The 23,187-nt window shown below is 45.6% G+C and overlaps 1 protein-coding gene across 1 annotated transcript in view; it reads left to right on the forward strand.

The window, feature by feature from the left end:
- Positions 1 to 23,187, forward strand: part of slc4a4a (solute carrier family 4 member 4a) — a 94,072-nt gene that overhangs the window by 53,130 nt on the left and 17,755 nt on the right. The window contains exons 8-13 of the mRNA XM_079517186.1: positions 16,797 to 16,884; positions 17,336 to 17,490; positions 18,168 to 18,269; positions 18,781 to 18,955; positions 19,454 to 19,587; positions 20,589 to 20,863. Coding sequence (XP_079373312.1) covers positions 16,797 to 16,884; positions 17,336 to 17,490; positions 18,168 to 18,269; positions 18,781 to 18,955; positions 19,454 to 19,587; positions 20,589 to 20,863 — 929 coding nt within the window. The remainder of the gene's footprint in view (positions 1 to 16,796; positions 16,885 to 17,335; positions 17,491 to 18,167; positions 18,270 to 18,780; positions 18,956 to 19,453; positions 19,588 to 20,588; positions 20,864 to 23,187) is intronic.

Raw genomic sequence — 23,187 nt, forward strand, 5'->3', positions numbered from 1 at the left:
TATAGCCTAGTACAGCCACCAAAATACCCCTCTCTCCAAGTCTATTCTCCCACTAGGCTGGACTAGGCTCTGCTGGGCTCTAATAGGCTGTTTTTGGCTCTAGTAGACTGTACTAGGGTCTATTAGGCTGTACGAGGCAGTAAAGTACTATACCTAGAAATGTTCATGTAAAACTATTGGCCGTGCACACTAACTCCTGTAAAAACTATTGCCCGTGTACACAGTGGTTATTCCCAAGTGCAAGGAAATACAGGGCTGACAAGAGCCTAGTACAGCCTAGTACACCCTATTCTAGCCTATTCCGGCCTGATCCAGCCTAGTATAGCCTAGTACAGCCATCTAAATACCCCTCTCTCCAAGTCTATTCTCCCACTAGGTTGGACTAGGCTAGACGTGGGTGTACATGGCTGTACTAGACTCTACAAGGCTCTAATAGGCTGTTTTTGACTCTAGTAGACTGTGCTAGGCTGTACTCGGGTATATTAGGCTTTACAAGGCAGTAAAGTACAAAAGCCTAGAAATGTTCCATGTACAACTATTGTCCGAGCACACAAACTCATGTAAAAACTATTGCCTGTGTACGCAGTGGTTAACCTCAAGTGCGTGGAACTACAGGGCTGACAAGAGCCTGGTACAGCCTAATAGGGCCAATTAGAGTCCAGTGCAGCCTAGTACACTGCATTCTAGCCTATTCCAGCCTGATCCAGCCTAGTATAGCCTAGTACAGCCACCAAAATCCCCCCTCTCCAGGCTGGACTAGGCTAGATGTGGGTGTACATGACTGTCCTAGACTCTACTGGGCTCTAATATGCTGTTTTTGGCTCTAGTAGACTGTGCTAGTTTGTACTAGGGTCTATTAGGCTGTACGAGGCAGTAGAGTACTATATCCTAGAAATGTTCATGTAAAACTATTGGCCATGCACACACACTCCTGTAAAAACTATTGGCCGTGTACACAGTGGTTATTCCCAAGTGTGAGGAACTACAGGGCTGACAAGAGCCTAGTACACCCTAGTCTAGCCGGATCAAGCGTAGTATAGCCTAGTACAGCCATATAACTTCCCCCCCTCTCCTAGTCTATTCTCCACACTAGGCTAGACGTGGGTATACTAGGCTGTACTAGACTACTGGGCTCTAATAGGCTGTATTCAGCTCTAGTAGGCTGGACTAGGCTCTATTAGGCTGTACGAGACATTACTGTACTATAGCCTATTGGCCGTGCACACAAACATATGTAAAAACTATTGCCCGTGTACACAGTGGTTCATTTCAAGTGTGAGGAGCTACAGGGCTGACAAGAGCCTAGTACAGCCTATTAGAGTCCAGTACAGCGTAGTACACCCTAGTCTAGCCTATTCCAGCAGGATCAAGCATAGTATAGCCTAATACAGCCTGTACTAGGCTCTATTAGGCTGTAGGAGACATTACTGTACTATAGCCTATGTAAAACTATTGGCCGTGCACCCAAACTCATGTAAAAACTATGGCCTGTGTACACAGTGGTTCATCTCAAGCGTGAGGACCTACAGGGCTGACAAGAGCCTAGTACAGCCTAATGGAGCCTATTATAGTCCAGTACAGCCTAGTAGACCCTATTCTAGCCTTTCCCAACCAGATCCAGCCTAGTATAGCCATCTAACTGTGCGTGCATGCGTGCGTGCGTGCGTGCGTGCGTGCGGGCGTGCGTGCGTGCGTGTAAAATATAGTCTAGTACAGCCGTACACCCTAGTCTAGTAGTCTAGCCTATTCCAGCTGGAGAAACACCACAAAAGGCTTTGGTCAGGCTCTGCCAGTGGACCTAATTAGCTTAAGTCCCCTCACCTGTAGAATTCCCAGCCTCTGCCTCAGCCAATTGATTGCCATGGCAACCCCACCCTGCCTGGTTGATTACTTAACCAGTACACTTTTCACAGTCAGTTTTCACTAGACACAGGCAGACAGGCAGATACAGAGATCTCCATATACATTATGAGTCCAATAAGTACAAGTGGTTCTCAAATGTTTTATTTGTAAGCACCCCCTTAACTCTGAGAGGGTACGAATGGAACCAAATGGACGCTTACAGGTGTAAGGGCAAAGCTACTCTACTCCTCGCACGCACGCACGCACGCACGCACGCACGCACGCACACACGCACACACGCACACACGCACACACACACATACACACATACACACACACACACACACACGCACACGTTCAAAACTATTGGCCGTGCACACAAACTCATGTAAAATCTATTGCCTGTGTACACAGTGGTTAATTTCAAGTGTGAGGAGCTACAGGGCTGACAAGAGCCTAGTACAGCCTATTAGAGTCCAGTACAGCGTAGTACACCCTAGTCTAGCCTATTCCAGCAGGATCAAGCATAGTATAGCCTAATACATACAGCCTGTACTAGGCTCTATTAGGCTGTAGGAGACATTACTGTACTATAGCCTATGTAAAACTATTGGCCGTGCACCCAAACTCATGTAAAAACTATGGCCTGTGTACACAGTGGTTCATCTCAAGCGTGAGGGCCTAATGGAGCCTATTATAGTCCAGTACAGCCTAGTAGACCCTATTCTAGCCTTTCCCAACCAGATCCAGCCTAGTATAGCCATCTAACTGTGCGTGCGTGCGTGCGTGTAAAATATAGTCTAGTACAGCCGTACACCCTAGTCTAGTAGTCTAGCCTATTCCAGCTGGAGAAACACCACAAAAGGCTTTGGTCAGGCTCTGCCAGTGGACCTAATTAGCCTAAGTCCCCTCACCTGTAGAATTCCCAGCCTCTGCCTCAGCCAATTGATTGCCATGGCAACCCCACACCTGCCTGGTTGATAACTTAACCAGTACACTTTACACAGTCAGTTTTCACTAGACACAGGCAGACAGGCAGATACAGAGATCTCCATATACATTATGAGTCCAATAAGTACAAGTGGTTCTCAAATGTTTTATTTGTAAGCACCCCCTTAACTCTGAGAGGGTACGAATGGAACCAATTGGACGCTTACAGGTGTAAGGGCAAAGCTACTCTACTCCTCGCACGCACGCACGCACGCACGCACGCACACACACACACACTTACACACACACACACACACACACGCACACGTTCAAAACTATTGGCCGTGCACACAAACTCATGTAAAATCTATTGCCTGTGTACACAGTGGTTAATTTCAAGTGTGAGGAGCTACAGGGCTGACAAGAGCCTAGTACAGCCTATTAGAGTCCAGTACAGCGTAGTACACCCTAGTCTAGCCTATTCCAGCAGGATCAAGCATAGTATAGCCTAATACATACAGCCTGTACTAGGCTCTATTAGGCTGTAGGAGACATTACTGTACTATAGCCTATGTAAAACTATTGGCCGTGCACCCAAACTCATGTAAAAACTATGGCCTGTGTACACAGTGGTTCATCTCAAGCGTGAGGGCCTAATGGAGCCTATTATAGTCCAGTACAGCCTAGTAGACCCTATTCTAGCCTTTCCCAACCAGATCCAGCCTAGTATAGCCATCTAACTGTGCGTGCGTGCGTGCGTGTAAAATATAGTCTAGTACAGCCGTACACCCTAGTCTAGTAGTCTAGCCTATTCCAGCTGGAGAAACACCACAAAAGGCTTTGGTCAGGTTCTGCCAGTGGACCTAATTAGCCTAAGTCCCCTCACCTGTAGAATTCCCAGCCTCTGCCTCAGCCAATTGATTGCCATGGCAACCCCACACCTGCCTGGTTGATTACTTAACCAGTACACTTTTCACAGTCAGTTTTCACTAGACACAGGCAGACAGGCAGATACAGAGATCTCCATATACATTATGAGTCCAATAAGTACAAGTGGTTCTCAAATGTTTTATTTGTAAGCACCCCCTTAACTCTGAGAGGGTACGAATGGAACCAAATGGACGCTTACAGGTGTAAGGGCAAAGCTACTCTACTCCTCGCACGCACGCACGCACGCACGCACGCACGCACGCACACACTTAAACACACACACACACACGCGCACACGTTCAAAACTATTGGCCGTGCACACAAACTCATGTAAAATCTATTGCCTGTGTACACAGTGGTTAATTTCAAGTGTGAGGAGCTACAGGGCTGACAAGAGCCTAGTACAGCCTATTAGAGTCCAGTACAGCGTAGTACACCCTAGTCTAGCCTATTCCAGCAGGATCAAGCATAGTATAGCCTAATACAGCCTGTACTAGGCTCTATTAGGCTGTAGGATACATTACTGTACTATAGCCTATGTAATACTATTGGCCGTGCACCCAAACTCATGTAAAAACTATGGCCTGTGTACACAGTGGTTCATCTCAAGCGTGAGGACCTACAGGGCTGACAAGAGCCTAGTACAGCCTAATGGAGCCTATTATAGTCCAGTACAGCCTAGTAGACCCTATTCTAGCCTTTCCCAACCAGATCCAGCCTAGTATAGCCATGTAACTGTGCGTGTGTGCGTGCGTGCGTGCGTGCGTGCGTGCGTGCGTGCGTGCGTGTAAAATATAGTCTAGTACAGCCGTACACCCTAGTCTAGTAGTCTAGCCTATTCCAGCTGGAGAAACACCACAAAAGGCTTTGGTCAGGCTCTGCCAGTGGACCTAATTAGCTTAAGTCCCCTCACCTGTAGAATTCCCAGCCTCTGCCTCAGCCAATTGATTGCCATGGCAACCCCACCCTGCCTGGTTGATTACTTAACCAGTACACTTTTCACAGTCAGTTTTCACTAGACACAGGCAGACAGGCAGATACAGAGATCTCCATATACATTATGAGTCCAATAAGTACAAGTGGTTCTCAAATGTTTTATTTGTAAGCACCCCCTTAACTCTGAGAGGGTACGAATGGAACCAATTGGACGCTTACAGGTGTAAGGGTCCATTTGGCACACACACACACACACACACACACACACACACACACACACACACACACACACACACACACACACACACACACACACACACACACACACACACACACAGTTAATGAAGGATCGTCAAGGGTCTACTAGGGTACTTTACTGCCTCGTACAGCCTAATAGACCCTAGTACAGCCTAGCACAGTCTACTAGAACCGAAAACAGCCTATTAGAGCCTAGTAGTCTAGTACAGCCATGTACACCCACGTCTAGCCTAGTCCAGCCTAGTGGGAGAATAGACTTGGAGAGTGGGGTATTTGTGTCTGTACTAGGCTATACTAGGTTGGATCAGGCTAGAATGGGGTGTACTAGGCTGTGCTAGACTCTAATAGCCTCTATTAGGCTGTACTAGGCTCTTGTCAGCCCTGTATTTCCTCGCACTTGGGAATAACCACTATGTACACGGGCAATCGTTTTTAAAGGAGTTAGTGTGCACGGCCAAAAGTTTTACATGAACATTTCTAGGTATAGTACTTTACTGCCTCATACAGCTTAATAGACCCTAGTACAGCCTAGCACAGTCTACTAGAGCCGAAAACAGCCTATTAAAGCCCAGTAGAGTCTAGTACAGCCATGTACACCCACGTCTAGCCTAGTCCAACCTAGTGGGAGAATAGACTAGGAGAGAGGGGTATTTAGATGGGTATACTAGGATATACTAGGAGTATATACTAGAATAGGGTGTACTAGGCTGTACTAGGCTCTTGTCAGCCCTGTAGTTCCTCGCACTTGAAATAACCACTGTGTACACGGACAATAGTTTTTACAGGAGTTTGTGTGCATGGCCAATAGTTTTACATGAACATTTCTATGCTATAGTACTGTTGTGACACTGCCACATAAAATGTGAAATGTGAAACAATGTATTTCCTGGCCTGGTATGAGTATGAAAGAAAATTAAACATACTGGGGGAATAACAGGGGAATATGTTTGTGAAACCAAGGTTGAATATTTAACACTGAAATGTAGTGTACGGATATACAAGATAATGTGTTGTGTGTAATTGAACCATGGTCATCAATGTTCTGTTATGACAAGGGTTGATCACAAGGGGAGCTGTGGGGAAAGGTGTGTGAGAAATATTGCCAGGAAACTATAAAAGACCAGGAAGTGAGGCGCCGAGCCTGGGTTCCATTTTGGGCAGTAAGGAGAGAGTTTGGTGTTGCTAGTTTTCTTTGCCAAACAGACTCTTTTAAAGGCCAATACTATGCCAATTCAGAGGTAAAACGCAACAAATGCCGGTCTGACCGAAGAACTTTGCCAAGGGAAGGAAATAAAGTTTGGTAGGCCAGCTTCTGAGGCTTGGAGCTCTGTCAAACAAACAGAGCTGGTGAACAAAGGACCCAGCGGACCACGCCCGACTTAAAGGTGGGGTGAGCAGCAGATACTTTTTCATTTTTCCGGTAAGCAAGGCTTTGCCTTTTTGTTTTGTACGTTTTTTGGACTGTCTAAATTGAACAGAAGAGGATCTACAGCAGTTGGATTAATCTGGATACTCTGATTACTTTTTTCGGGATTACTTTTGGAACACTGACTTTGGGGGCACCTTTAAAGGGACATTGCAGGGGATAATGTGAAGGGACTGGAACATTTAATTTACATTTTGAAGGGATTGATTGCCCAGTTTGTATGATTTTGGTTTGATTCGATCTGTAAATATTATAAAGACCAGCCATTTCACCTAAAGGGAAATAGTTTTGCGTTTTCCTTGTGCTCTATACTACTGTTCATTTCCAGTATCTAGATTTACTGTCGCAGGTACAGGACCTTTATTTATTTATTTTATTTTATATAACTCAGACTTATACGCCAATAGGCCTGATTGTTATACTGTACTGCGTTGTACAGCCTAATATACCCTAGTACAGCCTAGCACAGTCTACTTGAGCCGAAAACAGCCTATTAGAGGCCAGTAGAGTCTAGTACACCCACGTCTAGCCTAGTCCAACCTAGTGGGAGAATAGACTAGGGGAGAGGGGTATTTAGATGGCTATACTAAGATATACTAGGCTGGATCAGGCTGGAAAGGGCTAGAATAGGGTGTACTAGGCTCTTGTCAGCCCTGTAGTTCCTCGCACTTGAAATAACCACTGTGTACACGGACAATAGTTTTTACAGGAGTTTGTGTGCATGGCACACACACACACACACACACACACACACACACACACACACACAAACAAACAAACAAACAAACAAACAAACAAACAAACAAACAAACAAACACACACACACACAGTTAATGAAGGATCGTCAAGGGTCTACTAGGGTACTTTATTGCCTCGTACAGCCTAATAGACCCTAGTACAGCCTAGCACAGTCTACTAGAACCGAAAACAGCCTATTAGAGCCTAGTAGTCTAGTACAGCCATGTACACCCACGTCTAGCCTAGTCCAGCCTAGTGGGAGAATAGACTTGGAGAGTGGGGTATTTGTGTCTGTACTATAGGCTATACTAGGTTGGATCAGGCTAGAATGGGGTGTACTAGGCTGTGCTAGACTCTAATAGCCTCTATTAGGCTGTACTAGGCTCTTGTCAGCCCTGTAGTTCCTCGCACTTGAAATAACCACTGTGTACACGGGCAATAGTTTTTACATGACTTTGTGTGCACGGCCAATAGTTTTACATGAACATTTCTACGCTATAGTACTGTGCCTCGTACAGCTGAATAGACCCTAGTACAGCCTAGCACAGTCTACTAGAGCCGAAAACAGCCTATTAGAGGCCAGTAGAGTCTAGTACAGCCTTGTACACACACGTCCAGCCTAGTGGGAGAATAGACTTGGAGAGGGGGGTATTTTGGTGGCTGTACTAGGCTATACTAGGTTGGATCAGGCTGGAAAAGGCTAGAATGGGGTGTACTAGGCTGTGCTAGACTCTAATAGCCTCTATTAGGCTGTACTAGGCTTTTGTCAGCCCTGTAGTTCCTCGCACTTGGGAATAACCACTGTGTACACAGGCAATAGTTTTTACAGGAGTTTGTGTGCACGGCCAATAGTTTTACATGAACATTTCTAGGCTATAGTACTTTACTGCCTCGTACAGCCTAATAGAGCCTAGTACAGTCTGCTAGAGCTGGAAACAGCCTATTGGAGCCCAGTAGAGTCTAGTACAGCCTTGTACACCCACGTTTAGCTTAATCCAGCCTAGTGGGAGAATAGACTAGGAGGGGGGGTATTTAGATGGCTGTACTAGGCTATACTAGGCTACATCAGGCTGGAATAGGCTAGAATAGGGTGTACTAGACTCTTGTCAGCCCTGCAGTTCCTCGCACTTGAAATAACCACTGTGTACACGGGCAATAGTTTTTACAGGAGTTTGTGTGCACGGCCAATAGTTTGACATGAACATTTCTACGCTATAGTACTGTGGCTTGTACAGCATAATAGACCCTAATACAGCCTAGCACAGTCTACTAGAGCCGAAAACAGCCTATTAGAGGCCAGTAGAGTCTAGTACAGCCTTGTACACACACGTCCTGCCTAGTCCAGCCTAGTGGGAGAATAGACTTGGAGAGGGGGGTATTTTGGTGGCTGTAATAGGCTATACTAGGTTGGATCAGGCTGGAAAAGGCTAGAATGGGGTGTAGTAGGCTGTGCTAGACTCTAATAGCCTCTATTAGGCTGTACTAGGCTCTTGTCAGCCCTGTAGTTCCTCGCACTTGGGAATAACCACTGTGTACACGGGCAATAGTTTTTACAGGAGTTTGTGTGCACGGCCAATAGTTTTACATGAACATTTCTAGGCTATAGTACTTTACTGCCTCGTACAGCCTAATAGACCCTAGTACAGCCTAGCACAGTCTACTAGAGCCGGAAAACAGCCTATTAGAGGCCAGTAGAGTCTAGTACAGCCATGTACACCCACGTCTAGCCTAGTCCAGCCTAGTGGGAGAATAGACTTGGAGGGGGGGGGTATTTTGGTGGCTGTACTAGGCTATACTAGGTTGGATCAGGCTGGAAAAGGCTAGAATGGGGTGTACTAGGCTGTGCTAGACTCTAATAGCCTCTATTAGGCTGTACTAGGCTCTTGTCAGCCCTGTAGTTCCTCGCACTTGGGAATAACCACTGTGTACACGGGCAATAGTTTTTACAGGAGTTTGTGTGCACGGCCAATAGTTTTACATGAACATTTCTAGGCTATAGTACTTTACTGCCTCGTACAGCCTAATAGAGCCTAGTACAGTCTGCCAGAGCCGGAAACAGCCTATTGGAGCCCAGTAGAGTCTAGTACAGCCTTGTACACCCACGTTTAGCTTAATCCAGCCTAGTGGGAGAATAGACTAGGAGGGGGGGGGGGGTATTTAGATGGCTGTACTAGGCTATACTAGGCTACATCAGGCTGGAATAGGCTAGAATAGGGTGTACTAGACTCTTGTCAGCCCTGCAGTTCCTCGCACTTGAAATAACCACTGTGTACACGGGCAATAGTTTTTACAGGAGTTTGTGTGCACGGCCAATAGTTTTACATGAACATTTCTAGGCTATAGTACTTTACTGCCTCGTACAGCCTAATAGAGCCTAGTACAGTCTGCTAGAGCCGAAAACAGCCTATTGGAGCCCAGTAGAGTCTAGTACAGCCTTGTACACCCAAGTTTAGCTTAGTCCAGCCTAGTGGGAGAATAGACTTGGAGAGAGGGGTATTGAGATGGCTGTACTAGGCTATACTAGGTTGGATCGGGCTGGAAAGGGCTAGAATAGGGTGTACTAGGCTGTACTAGACTCTTGTCAGCCCTGTAGTTCCTCGCACTTGAAATAACCACTGTGTACACGGGCAATAGTTTTTACAGGAGTTTGTGTGCACGGCCAATAGTTTTACATGAACATTTCTAGGCTATAGTACTTTACTGCCTCGTACAGCCTAATAGACCCTAGTACAGCCTAGCACAGTCTACTAGAGCCGAAAACAGCCTATTAGAGGCCAGTAGGGTCTGGTACAGCCATGTACACCCACGTCTAGCCTAGTCCAGCCTAGTGGGAGAATATACTAGGAGAGGGGGGTATTTTGGTGGCTGTACTAGATTATACTAGGTTGGATCAGGCTGGAAAAGGCTAGAATGGGGTGTACTAGGCTGTGCTAGACTCTAATAGCCTCTATTAGGCTGTACTAGGCTCTTGTCAGCCCTGTAGTTCCTCGCACTTGGGAATAACCACTGTGTACACGGGCAATAGTTTTTACAGGAGTTTGTGTGCACGGCCAATAGTTTTACATGAACATTTCTACGCTATAGTACTTTACTGCCTCGTACAGCCTAATAGAGCCTAGTACAGTCTGCTAGAGACGGAAACAGCCTATTGGAGCCCAGTAGAGTCTAGTACAGCCTTGTACATCCACGTTTAGCTTAATCCAGCCTAGTGGGAGAATAGACTAGGAGGGGGGGTATTTAGATGGCTGTACTAGGCTATACTAGGCTACATCAGGCTGGAATAGGCTAGAATAGGTTGTACTAGACTCTTGTCAGCCCTGCAGTTCCTCGCACTTGAAATAACCACTGTGTACACAGGCAATAGTTTTTACAGGAGTTTGTGTGCACGGCCAATAGTTTTACATGAACATTTCTAGGATATAGTACTTTACTGCCTCGTACAGCCTAATAGAGCCTAGTACAGTCTGCTAGAGCCGAAAACAGCCTATTGGAGCCCAGTAGAGTCTAGTACAGCCTTGTACACACAAGTTTAGCTTAGTCCAGCCTAGTGGGAGAATAGACTTGGAGAGAGGGGTATTTAGATGGCTGTACTAGGCTATACTAGGTTGGATCGGGCTGGAAAGGGCTAGAATAGGGTGTACTAGGCTGTACTAGACTCTTGTCAGCCCTGTAGTTCCTCGCACTTGAAATAACCACTGTGTACACGGGCAATAGTTTTTACAGGAGTTTGTGTGCACGGCCAATAGTTTTACATGAACATTTCTAGGCTATAGTACTTTACTGCCTCGTACAGCCTAATAGACCCTAGTACAGCCTAGCACAGTCTACTAGAGCCGAAAACAGCCTATTAGAGGCCAGTAGGGTCTGGTACAGCCATGTACACCCACGTCTAGCCTAGTCCAGCCTAGTGGGAGAATAGACTAGGAGGGGGGGTATTTAGATGGCTATACTAAGCTATACTAGGCTGGATCAGGCTGGAATAGGCTAGAATAGGGTGTACTAGGCTGTACTGTACTCTAATAGACTCTATTAAGCTGTACTATAGGCTCTTGTGAGTCCTGAACCTTTTCGCACTTGGGAATAACCACTGTGTACACAGGCAATAGTTTTTACATGTGTGTGCACGACCAATAGTTTACCAATAGACCAACAAAATATGCTGGACTAGGCTGAACTAGGCTGGACTAGGCTGCTCTGCGTGCGTGCGTGCGTGCGTGCGTGCGTGCGTGCGTGCGTGCGTGCGTGCGGGTCCACGGGAGGTCACTATATCAGAAACACTGTTTCCCATAGCATACTGTGGCCCTACAGGACATTACTGTACTATAGTCTATGTAAAACTATTGGCCGTGCACCCAAACTCATGTAAAAACTATGGCCTGTGTACACACTACAGTGGTTCATCTCAAGCGTGAGGACCTACAGGGCTGACAAGAGCCTAGTAGACCCTATTCTAGCCTTTCCCAGGCTGGACTAGGCTGCTCTAGGCTGGACTAGGCTTCTCAAATCTGGACTAGGCTGGACTAGGCTGGTCTAGGCTGGACTAGGCTGCACTAGGCTGGACTAGGCTGTACTAGGGTGGACTAGGCTGTACTAGGGTGGACTAGGCTGTACTAGGCTGGACTAGGCTGGCCTAGGCTGCACTAGGCTGCACTAGGCTGTACACTACAGTGGTTCATCTCAAGCGTGAGGACCTACAGGGCTGACAAGAGCCTAGTAGACCCTATTCTAGCCTTTCCCAGGCTGGACTAGGCTGCTCTAGACTGGACTAGGCTTCTCAAGTCTGGACTAGGCTGGACTAGGCTGGTCTAGGCTGGACTAGGCTGCACTAGGCTGGACTAGGCTGTACTAGGGTGGACTAGGCTGTACTATGGCCTGTGTACACACTACAGTGGTTCATCTCAAGCGTGAGGACCTACAGGGCTGACAAGAGCCTAGTAGACCCTATTCTAGCCTTTCCCAGGCTGGACTAGGCTGCTCTAGGCTGGACTAGGCTTCTCAAGTCTGGACTAGGCTGGACTAGGCTGGTCTAGGCTGGACTAGGCTGCACTAGGCTGGACTAGGCTGTACTAGGGTGGACTAGGCTGTACTAGGCTGGCCTAGGCTGCACTAGGCTGCACTAGGCTGTACTAGGGTGGACTAGGCTGTACTAAGATGGACTAGGCTGTACTAGGCTGCACTAGGCTGCACTAGGCTGTACTAGGCTGTACTAGGCGGGAGGTCACTATATCAGAAACACTGTTTCCCATAGCATACTGTGGCCCTACAGGACATTACTGTACTATAGTCTATGTAAAACTATTGGCCGTGCACCCAAACTCATGTAAAAACTATGGCCTGTGTACACACTACAGTGGTTCATCTCAAGCGTGAGGACCTACAGGGCTGACAAGAGCCTAGTAGACCCTATTCTAGCCTTTCCCAGGCTGGACTAGGCTGCTCTAGGCTGGACTAGGCTTCTCAAGTCTGGACTAGGCTGGACTAGGCTGGTCTAGGCTGGACTAGGCTGCACTAGGCTGGACTAGGGTGGACTAGGCTGTACTAGGCTGGACTAGGCTGGCCTAGGCTGCACTAGGCTGCACTAGGCTGTACTAGGGTGGACTAGGCTGTACTAAGATGGACTAGGCTGTACTAGGCTGCACTAGGCTGTACTAGGCTGTACTAGGCTGTACTAGGCTGGACTAGGCTGGACTAGGATGTACTAGGCTGGACTAGGCTGTACGAGACATTACTGTACTATAGCCTATGTAAAACTATTGGCCGTGCACCCAAACTCATGTAAAAACTATGGCCTGTGTACACAGTGGTTCATCTCAAGCGTGAGGACCTACAGGGTTGACAAGAGCCTAGTACAGCCTAGTAGACCCTATTCTAGCCTTTCCCAGCCAGATCCAGCCTAGTATAGCCATCTAACTGTGCGTGCGTGCGTGCATGCGTGCGTGCGTGCGTGCGTGCGTGCGTGCGTGCGTGCGTGCGTGCGTGCGTGCGTGCGTGCGTGCGTGCATGCGTGCGTGCGTGCGTGAGGGTCCACGGGAGGTCACTATACCAGAAACACTGTTTCCCATAGCATACTGTGGACCTACAGGACATTACTGTACTATAGTCTATGTAAAACTATTGGCCGTGCACCCAAACTCATGTAAAAACTATGGCCTGTGTACACACTACAGTGGTTCATCTGAAGCGTGAGGACCTACAGGGCTGACAAGAGCCTAGTAGACCCTATTCTAGCCTTTCCCAGCCAGATCCAGCCTAGTATAGCCATCTAACTGTGCGTGCGTGCGTGCCTATTCTAGCCTTTCCCAGGCTGGACTAGGCTGCTCTAGGCTGGACTAGGCTTCTCAAGTCTGGACTAGGCTGGACTAGGCTGGACTAGGCTGCACTAGGCTGGACTAGGCTGCACTAGGCTGGACTAGGCTGTACTAGGGTGGACTAGGCTGTACTATGGCCTGTGTACACACTACAGTGGTTCATCTCAAGCGTGAGGACCTACAGGGCTGACAAGAGCCTAGTAGACCCTATTCTAGCCTTTCCCAGGCTGGACTAGGCTGCTCTAGGCTGGACTAGGCTTCTCAAGTCTGGACTAGGCTGGACTAGGCTGGTCTAGGCTGGACTAGGCTGCACTAGGCTGGACTAGGCTGTACTAGGGTGGACTAGGCTGTACTAGGCTGGACTAGGCTGGCCTAGGCTGCACTAGGCTGTACTAGGGTGGACTAGGCTGTACTAAGATGGACTAGGCTGTACTAGGCTGCACTAGGCTGTACTAGGCTGTACTAGGCGGGAGGTCACTATATCAGAAACACTGTTTCCCATAGCATACTGTGGCCCTACAGGACATTACTGTACTATAGTCTATGTAAAACTATTGGCCGTGCACCCAAACTCATGTAAAAACTATGGCCTGTGTACACACTACAGTGGTTCATCTCAAGCGTGAGGACCTACAGGGCTGACAAGAGCCTAGTAGACCCTATTCTAGCCTTTCCCAGGCTGGACTAGGCTGCTCTAGGCTGGACTAGGCTTCTCAAGTCTGGACTAGGCTGGACTAGGCTGGTCTAGGCTGGACTAGGCTGCACTAGGCTGGACTAGGGTGGACTAGGCTGTACTAGGCTGGACTAGGCTGGACTAGGCTGGCCTAGGCTGCACTAGGCTGCACTAGGCTGTACTAGGGTGGACTAGGCTGTACTAAGATGGACTAGGCTGTACTAGGCTGCACTAGGCTGTACTAGGCTGTACTAGGCTGTACTAGGCTGGACTAGGCTGGACTAGGATGTACTAGGCTGGACTAGGCTGTACGAGACATTACTGTACTATAGCCTATGTAAAACTATTGGCCGTGCACCCAAACTCATGTAAAAACTATGGCCTGTGTACACAGTGGTTCATCTCAAGCGTGAGGACCTACAGGGTTGACAAGAGCCTAGTACAGCCTAGTAGACCCTATTCTAGCCTTTCCCAGCCAGATCCAGCCTAGTATAGCCATCTAACTGTGCGTGCGTGCGTGCATGCGTGCGTGCGTGCGTGCGTGCGTGCGTGCGTGCGTGCGTGCGTGCGTGCGTGCGTGAGGGTCCACGGGAGGTCACTATACCAGAAACACTGTTTCCCATAGCATACTGTGGACCTACAGGACATTACTGTACTATAGTCTATGTAAAACTATTGGCCGTGCACCCAAACTCATGTAAAAACTATGGCCTTTGTACACACTACAGTGGTTCATCTGAAGCGTGAGGACCTACAGGGCTGACAAGAGCCTAGTAGACCCTATTCTAGCCTTTCCCAGCCAGATCCAGCCTAGTATAGCCATCTAACTGTGCGTGCGTGCGTGCGTGCGTGCGTGCGTGCGTGCGTGCGTGCGTGCGTGCGTGCGTGCGTGCGTGCGTGCGTGCGTGCGTGCGTGCGGGTCCACGGGAGGTCACTATATCAGAAACACTGTTTCCCATAGCATACTGTGGCCCTACAGGACATTACTGTACTATAGTCTATGTAAAACTATTGGCCGTGCACCCAAACTCATGTAAAAACTATGGCCTGTGTACACACTACAGTGGTTCATCTCAAGCGTGAGGACCTACAGGGCTGACAAGAGCCTAGTAGACCCTATTCTAGCCTTTCCCAGCCAGATCCAGGGTCCACGGGAGGTCACTATATCAGAAACACTGTTTCCCATAGCATACTGTGGGAGGTGTACACAGAGCACTGTTCTAATAGTTTTTGCCACCCTGTGGAATTATGCTTGAACTGCAAGATAGGGCCCTAAAAATGTATTAATAATAAACAAAGAGAAACAAATCAGTGTGGGTCATCCGTTGGACTGATGGGCGAACAAGTGGTGTCCACGCGAAGAGTCGGGCCCAGAGGACATGTAGAGTCCCCCCCCTGAATTTTCACGCCCCCATGGGCCGCACGGTGGGGACCGGAAATTTGGCCTGGTGCACTGGCCATAGTCACTATGTTTCATGCACACAAAACTTGATAAATGTAATAATAATAATAATAATAATAATAATAATAATAATAATAATAATAATAATAATAATAATAATAATAATAAATTAGTATTGGCCATGGACGCCCATCTGAAATTATCTGGTGCCCGGGACCATGATGCATATAAGATTCATGTTGTTAAATGTTAAAAAAACATATACTAAATGTTTTAAAAATAGTAGATATACGTACAAGCTCACAACGTATTGCGATGCATAGCGATTCTGTTTTGACCTTGTAGATTCTCTTTTTGGAAGATATAATACTAGGGTTAAAGTGGTTATTCTGGACCCCCCTTGAAACCAAAGACCACTGGGGGTCCATGGACCCTATTTTGAGAATCACTGGTCTATAGGAAGGGGCTTTATTCCAGGGGTTTAGTGTCTTACATAAAGCCATATTCATACACCATACCCCCGAGTACGAGCAAAATGAACACCATAATTTCAGGTAGCTCCAAAAACATATAGGCTATGACTATCATGATGATATGATACAGTACTGTGTAATTCGTACATGATGTGAAAATATTTTCAATACACTTTAATTTGGCCTATAGATTTTGGACAATGGGACTTTGCATACATTTTCATTCAAATCAGATATTCAAGCAACAGGAGACATAATAAGCTACAATGTAAACCTGTGAGGGGAAACAAATAATAAATACTTGACTTAATTAATAAAGAAAGTAATGTTGACTTTATTTGTTTAAGAGGAATATAGTATTAATAATCTTAATTTCAGTTAATCTTGTGTCCCTCTACTACTGCTGTTGGGTATGTTGTGGGTTGAAAATGTCATAATTGTTGTGTCATGATGCAAAGTAGAGATAAGGTCAGGTCAAGCTCTGTATCCTGCATGTGTAGTATATTGCCCTACAAAGTCAAAGTGCAGTCACTACATTTTTGGACACAGACTTATTTGTGTATCCCAAAGGTCAAATTTGCCTTTGTGATTTTGGGGGATGAAAAATTTACCTTGAAACACCTTTAAACTCAATATCAGCCTTTGTTCCCTTACTTTGGCTCTGTAGGGCAGTATAGGCCACAGAAAGATAAGGTCAATAATTGACACACTTTGAATGTATTTAAGGAGACAGACATATGTGGTAGAACTTGGACGTCATCCAATGCTTTTCAGATTTTGGGAGCTTCAAATTAGGTAGGAAATGCATTACTCTACTCCGTGTCCAAGGTGCACCTGTTGATTAATATAATAATATCCCCCCCCCTCTTGCCATTTTCAGATTTCTATTCATCCTTCTGGGACCCAAAGGCAAAGGAAAGTCATATAAAGAAATCGGGAGAGCCATTGCCACCCTCATGACAGATGAGGTAAGGAGAGCCATTGCCACCCTCATGACAGATGAGGTAGGACTTAATAAACCTGATGTATACTTATTTGTGCACCAGTGTCTCGCACACTGAAAATAGTCAATCTACATGCTCACGACGACCTGTTGTGAGCTTCAGCTGTTTTCCACATGAGACACGCGGAAATGCAATTAAGAGTAGATTAAGCATTACAATGTAGAATGTACTAAAAGAATTGTCTCACTTGATTGTCTTCCCTTGTGCAGATAAAAGTGACAATTTCAGGACTGGACAGACGATCTGTCTGGATCGAGGGCCTCTTCATTTTCAATATGTGAAAAAAGGGGGGGAAAAGACTTGGCTTGCCAATATAAAACGAATTGCCCTTTCACATTGCATTGGATTAGAAGTGGATTGACCACAGTTGAGAGGCCATTAATACAATGCTGTGCTTCCATCTGTCTCCGTTAAGGTCTTCCATGACATAGCGTATAAGGCCAGGGATCGACATGACCTGCTGGCCGGCATCGATGAGTTCCTGGACGAGGTGATTGTGCTGCCCCCTGGAGAGTGGGACCCTGCCATCAGGATAGAACCTCCAAAATCCGTTCCCTCCGCTGACAAAAGGTCTTTATTCATGGACACACAGAGCGCCTCTTTGTATAGTCACACGTGGCTCTTATGTTGTCATCTGCAGTTCTATGTTTTTGTTTGACCAGTGGTGTAAAGTACATTTACTCAAGTACTGTACTTAACTACAATTTTGAGGTATTTTTTACTTTACTGTAGTATTTCCAATTTTCAGTATTATTTTACGTCTACTCGACTACATACACAAATATTATTATTATTGTTTACTCCACTACAATTATTTGAAAACTTTAGTTACTAGTTACTTTGTAGATGTTGATTATTATTACAAAACATGCATTAGCAACTTCAGCCCTATAATACATTCCGGCCATTTCAAAATAATAGCCGATCAAAGATTTTTGTTTAGGGTGATGACACGTAACAGTTGTGATATTGGTTCAGTGTGAGGACATTCAAGAACATTCATGTTTAGGGTGATGACACGTAACAGTTGTGATATTCGTTCAGTGTGAGGACATTCAAGAACATTCATGTTTAGTTATCTCTCTATCAATCACCAGAACCAGAACCCACTACTTAATTACAGTAGCTACAGTAATGTAGTAATCTATATCTACAGTATGTAATCGATGGTGAAACAGCTCCCTTCTATAAACCGTGTGTGTGTGTGTGTGTGTGTGTGTGTGTGTGTGTGTGTGTGTGTGTTTCAGAAAGAAGGGGGGTGACAGCTCACAGATGAATGGTGACATGCCACATGATGGAGGGGGTGGAGGGGGTCATGAAATAGGAGACGAGTTAAAGAAGACTGGCAGGTATGACTGTATGACATCAAACTAAACATACTGATATACTGTCCCACTGGGAGGAGACCTTGCTAATGTTGCTCTGGAGATGGAAGTCTGGAGCTTTCTCCTGGAACTGTTTCCCCGCGACTGGACCGGATAAGTGGTTATCCGGTCCGGAAGATGGATGGATGGATGGATTTAAAAAATAATCAATCATTTAATACAATTATTGATACATAATTGTAATAACCCTATGTCATTACAGGCGGAAAGTTAAAAAAAAATCATTCTTTTTTAAAACAATGTGCAACAAAGTATAAAATACTCCTTAAGAGGTTAATCAATTCGGTGACGTACAATAACAAAATGTATAAAAGAAATACAAAAAATCTGAATAATCGTAAAGAAAATAATCTTCAGCCCTGTAACTATGGAAAACATCACTTTATATTTCGGAAGGCTCTTTTTGTGTTCTTGTGGTCTATGCTGTTGCAGGATGTTGATAAACAAAATGTGTTGTCTGCTTCTGTCATTCCAGGTTTTGCGGTGGTCTCATACTTGATATCAAAAGGAAAATACCGTTTTTTGTCAGTGACTTCACAGATGCATTTCACATCCAAGCCCTGTCAACCATTTTGTTTATTTACCTGGGAACGGTGACAAATGCCATCACCTTTGGTGGTCTGCTGGGAGATGCTACAGATAACATGCAGGTCAGTCGTGTATCTGACATGTTTGATAATGGCTGATTATATTTCAGGTTATGCCTAATCTATACTCCATCGTACGACGGTGTCCCATCTTGTAGATTAGGTTAGGGAACAATGTTTCTGTGTGGTTCCTGGTCATTCCTGGGATCTTTGTATACTCCCTTCTGGAAATGGGTAATGCTTTCTCCATGTAAGAGTTAAATATAGTGCAAGCTAGCAAATCATAATTTGCTTTTGAAAACTGAACAAAACATCAAGCAAATGTTTGCAAGCCAAAATAATGTCTTCACTCTTCGGCATTAGTTAAGGAAATAATAGTCCCTCACTCGTTATAGTGGTCACTAAGGGACTTTTGTGTTGAATGTCTGCCACCAGCCAAGCTTAAAAAATGAATCCTCTGCTCAGCAGCACAACCAAATGGTGGAGAAAAAGGTACAGGGCTTTACAGTGATCACCATTGCGGTTTGCATGTGATGGAATAATGTCCCTCTATGTGTGCAGGGAGTGTTGGAGAGCTTCTTGGGAACTGCGATAGCTGGTGGTCTCTTCTGCCTTCTGGGTGGACAGCCTCTCACCATCCTCAGTAGCACAGGCCCAGTTCTGGTCTTTGAAAGGCTGCTCTTCAATTTCAGCAAGTACGTATGTTTGCAGGAGGCTGCTGCATTATTTATTAACTAAAAGTATATGATTCATGCAGATTCACCATTGTCTTGTTATAGTTGTGGTGTCGGCTTGTGTTGAGCTAGAACGACTTTTAAACGACTTTCTAAAATAACTAGAATCAGAATCATTTCGTTTTATTGTCACATCACAGTTTTACAGGTAAAAAAGTGGGTGAAATTTCCCATAATGTCATTTTTCCAAGAAAAACTATCTATACATGATGTGTCTACTGTACGTCTGTAATCCACATAACTCGAAATCCGTTCACCCCACCGACTTCAAATTCGACACACGTTCCACACCACCACAGGGAGTGGAGTGCCCGTTGTCGCACAAAAGCCTCTGCCCGGTCTTTGTACCTGATCACCCCTATATCTCCATATATGGAGCTGGCCTGTTCTGACATCACAACACTTCATATTTGGGCATGCCTGACACAGAACTCCATATATAGGAATAAAGGGACACAGAGAGACAGATACAGCAATCTCCATATATGGGTACTCTGACACGGGTACAACGGGTATTCCATAGCCGGGTGGGGCATGGATCTCCAACTTCCATCGTTACTGACTCAGTGCTCTACAGCCGGGCACCATACTGTATATACTGTATATATATATATGGCCTTTAAACATTAAAAGTGGGAAAGCATCTGTGTCATTTTATATTTATTTGGCTAATCAAAAATAGCAAATATACAAGTTCATATCGCGTTTGAAAAATCATAAAAATGTGTGCAAACCTTTGAATACCTTTTACTCGAATCTTTGCTTCTGGAGGTCCATGGAACAATATATTTTGACATGGGAGTGCACGGCTAAATACATATAATTTTGGGGCTCTTTGACATGAAACAGTTTAAGAACCACTGATATAGCAACATACATTATTTTAAAAAACTGTTTTTAAAATGATTTAGAAGACATTTTGAGGCTTAACAGTAGATGACGTTTTCTGCTTGCTCCTAAAGAGACAATCAGTATGACTACATGGAGTTCCGTCTGTGGATTGGCCTGTGGTCAGCCTTCTTCTGCCTGGTTCTGGTGGCCACCGACGCCAGCTTCCTGGTGCAGTACTTCACCCGCTTCACGGAGGAAGGTTTCTCCTCGCTCATCAGCTTCATATTCATCTACGATGCCTTCAAGAAGATGATCAAACTCTCTCACCACTACCCCATCAATCCAGACTTTAGGGAGGACCTCGTGACGAGTTATGACTGCCTCTGTATGGCCCCGGCCATTTTAGGTAAGACCGCAAATCTTTTAGCCACAACCTGGCATCCCTATTGTTGGGGGAACATTCGCCGAAAATAGCGCATCTACAAGCCCCACAATACATTGCAACGTAATGCATTGTGAGCTTGTGGATCAACCATTTTCGGCGAAGCTATTTAGTGTAGCCTATGGTCAATTAGGGCAGTGGTGGCCTAAATGGTTGTGGTTGTTGCCAGGGTTCCAGGGTTGATACCCCAGTGCCGCATGACCATGCACCACTCATCCCTATACCCCTACACAGCTGAACAGTGGCATGCACAGATAGACACTAGATTTTTATTTTTATTTATTTTTTTACAGTGTACAGTACTGTACAGTATGTGGACCATGGTGACATTGATCAATTCTTGATAAAAAGCTTCTAATATATTATTTAGGCCCCAAAATCTATAAATCTCACACTATTAAGGCAACCGGCCGGTTCCACGCGCTGTACAAGGTGCCCTTTTTTGCACTTCAGCTACAGTGCACACCACTGCAGCTGAAGTGCTCTTGAGCAAGGCACTGTATCCCCAAGAGCTGCTTAGTGGCCAACACTATGAGACTGGTTGTAGTGGTCAGCTCCAAGGTTTTAATATGGATGATTGTGCATGGCGTTGCTGAAAAACAGCATGTACCCTAAAGGTAGCAGAACAAACAAAAGCAAAACTTCATAGGGTTTAAGTGGTTTGACGTGGCTCAGGCCTGGCCCTGGCACTTCTTTGATCCAGATCAGGGAATTTTATGACAGTAATTGGGTTTTACAACAGCCTGTCTGTCCTAAGTGGAATAAGTGATGAAACAGAGCCAGCCCTTCCAGATGCGTCTCAAAGCCATTGGTTTGATGCAATGGTGAAATGTCAAGTTTGGGGGACCCACAAACTTAGACCCTAGGATCACTTTTATACCCCTGCTGCTTCAGAAACACACATACACACACACGCCGCGCGGAGCTAACGAGATCAAGGCAGGAAAATAGAGAAAGTTTGAAAGCTTTTACCACAAAAAGTACAGGTAAAGGGATTTCTTCTGTGTGGGTCAATTTACAAGCTTTAATTTGCCACAAACGGTACAACCAAAACGTCTCTTATAGCTTATCTACAAGTTTTGCTGCAAACTGTAACCAAAGGCAAAAGCGGCACTCCAAAATAAAAGATGCAAGACTGGCTGATGCAATTTCTCATGTTTATTTGAGGCAGTAGCCTAATTCAGAGAAGACTAAAAAGTCTGCTCTCTTAGTTGGTTTATGAGTTAAAGACGGGGTGAAATGGTTAATTTGGTCATTATATTTTGAAGTTTCAGCCTCAAACGCCAGGTCTGAACACTCTGGACCAATCAGAGTGTCCCATACCTTCAGGCTATGGGACGTAGCTCCATCTCATGCACGGACACATGCACGCTCATGCAGAGTGTTTGTTTACAAAGTGACATAGAGACGTGCAGCAAAGCTCATGGATTAGTTCTAACCTACAATGTTTTCAGATATTTTAGCGTGATGATTAAGTTTAAAACGAGAAATACACTGTCTGGATGTCATCTTGAATGAGATTAAAAAGTATTTCTGTAATCAAAACCACCTGTGTTTGGAGGACGACACAGCAATGGGAATCAAACCGGTGAATGAAATCAAGATTCATTAATATGCATGTGAGCATCGACATGTCATCATCACACAGCACGTTTTCGTTCAAAGGAAGTACATTTTTATGGACTTTTGATATAAAAATAGTAAAATACACAAAAATGAAAATGTTTTGGCATCCATTGTTGGATGGCATTTACACCCGCCTTCTAATGAGAGCGCAAAATCTGTCTTAGAAGAGCCACCCATCGACTAATCTAATATACGGCAACCTTCCCCGTGTTTCTTCACTGGTCCGATCCAGAAGAGCGCAGTTTGCCGGCCACTGCTACAGAGCTGACAATCTTCCCTTCTTCTCTGCAGTCCTGCCTCAGGGCGGACCAGAGGTAGAAAGCTGTCGTTCCCTGATGTCATCGCTAGGGACACATGCTTCAGTAGGCAGGAACTGGGGGTGGCAATGAAGGACCGGTGCTTCAGTAGGCAGTTACTGGCAGTGGCAATGAAGGACCGGGAAGTCTGGCGTAGCATTGTGGAATCCATGATATCGACCGCGGTCGAAAAATGATGATGATGATTGTTATACTGTATGTTCATATGATGACCACGGATATGGTCTTTTATTTCACTGGGTCTTTAAGTTATTTTCAAAGCTGAGCACCCACTGCCTTAACCAAAGGGCAGTTTCCTGAGGAAGCGCACCTGTTTTTTCTTTCTTTATCTGTATAACCAAAGGG

The sequence above is a fragment of the Electrona antarctica genome (genome assembly GCF_951216825.1).
Source record: "Electrona antarctica genome assembly, chromosome: 12".
NCBI lineage: Eukaryota > Metazoa > Chordata > Actinopteri > Myctophiformes > Myctophidae > Electrona > Electrona antarctica.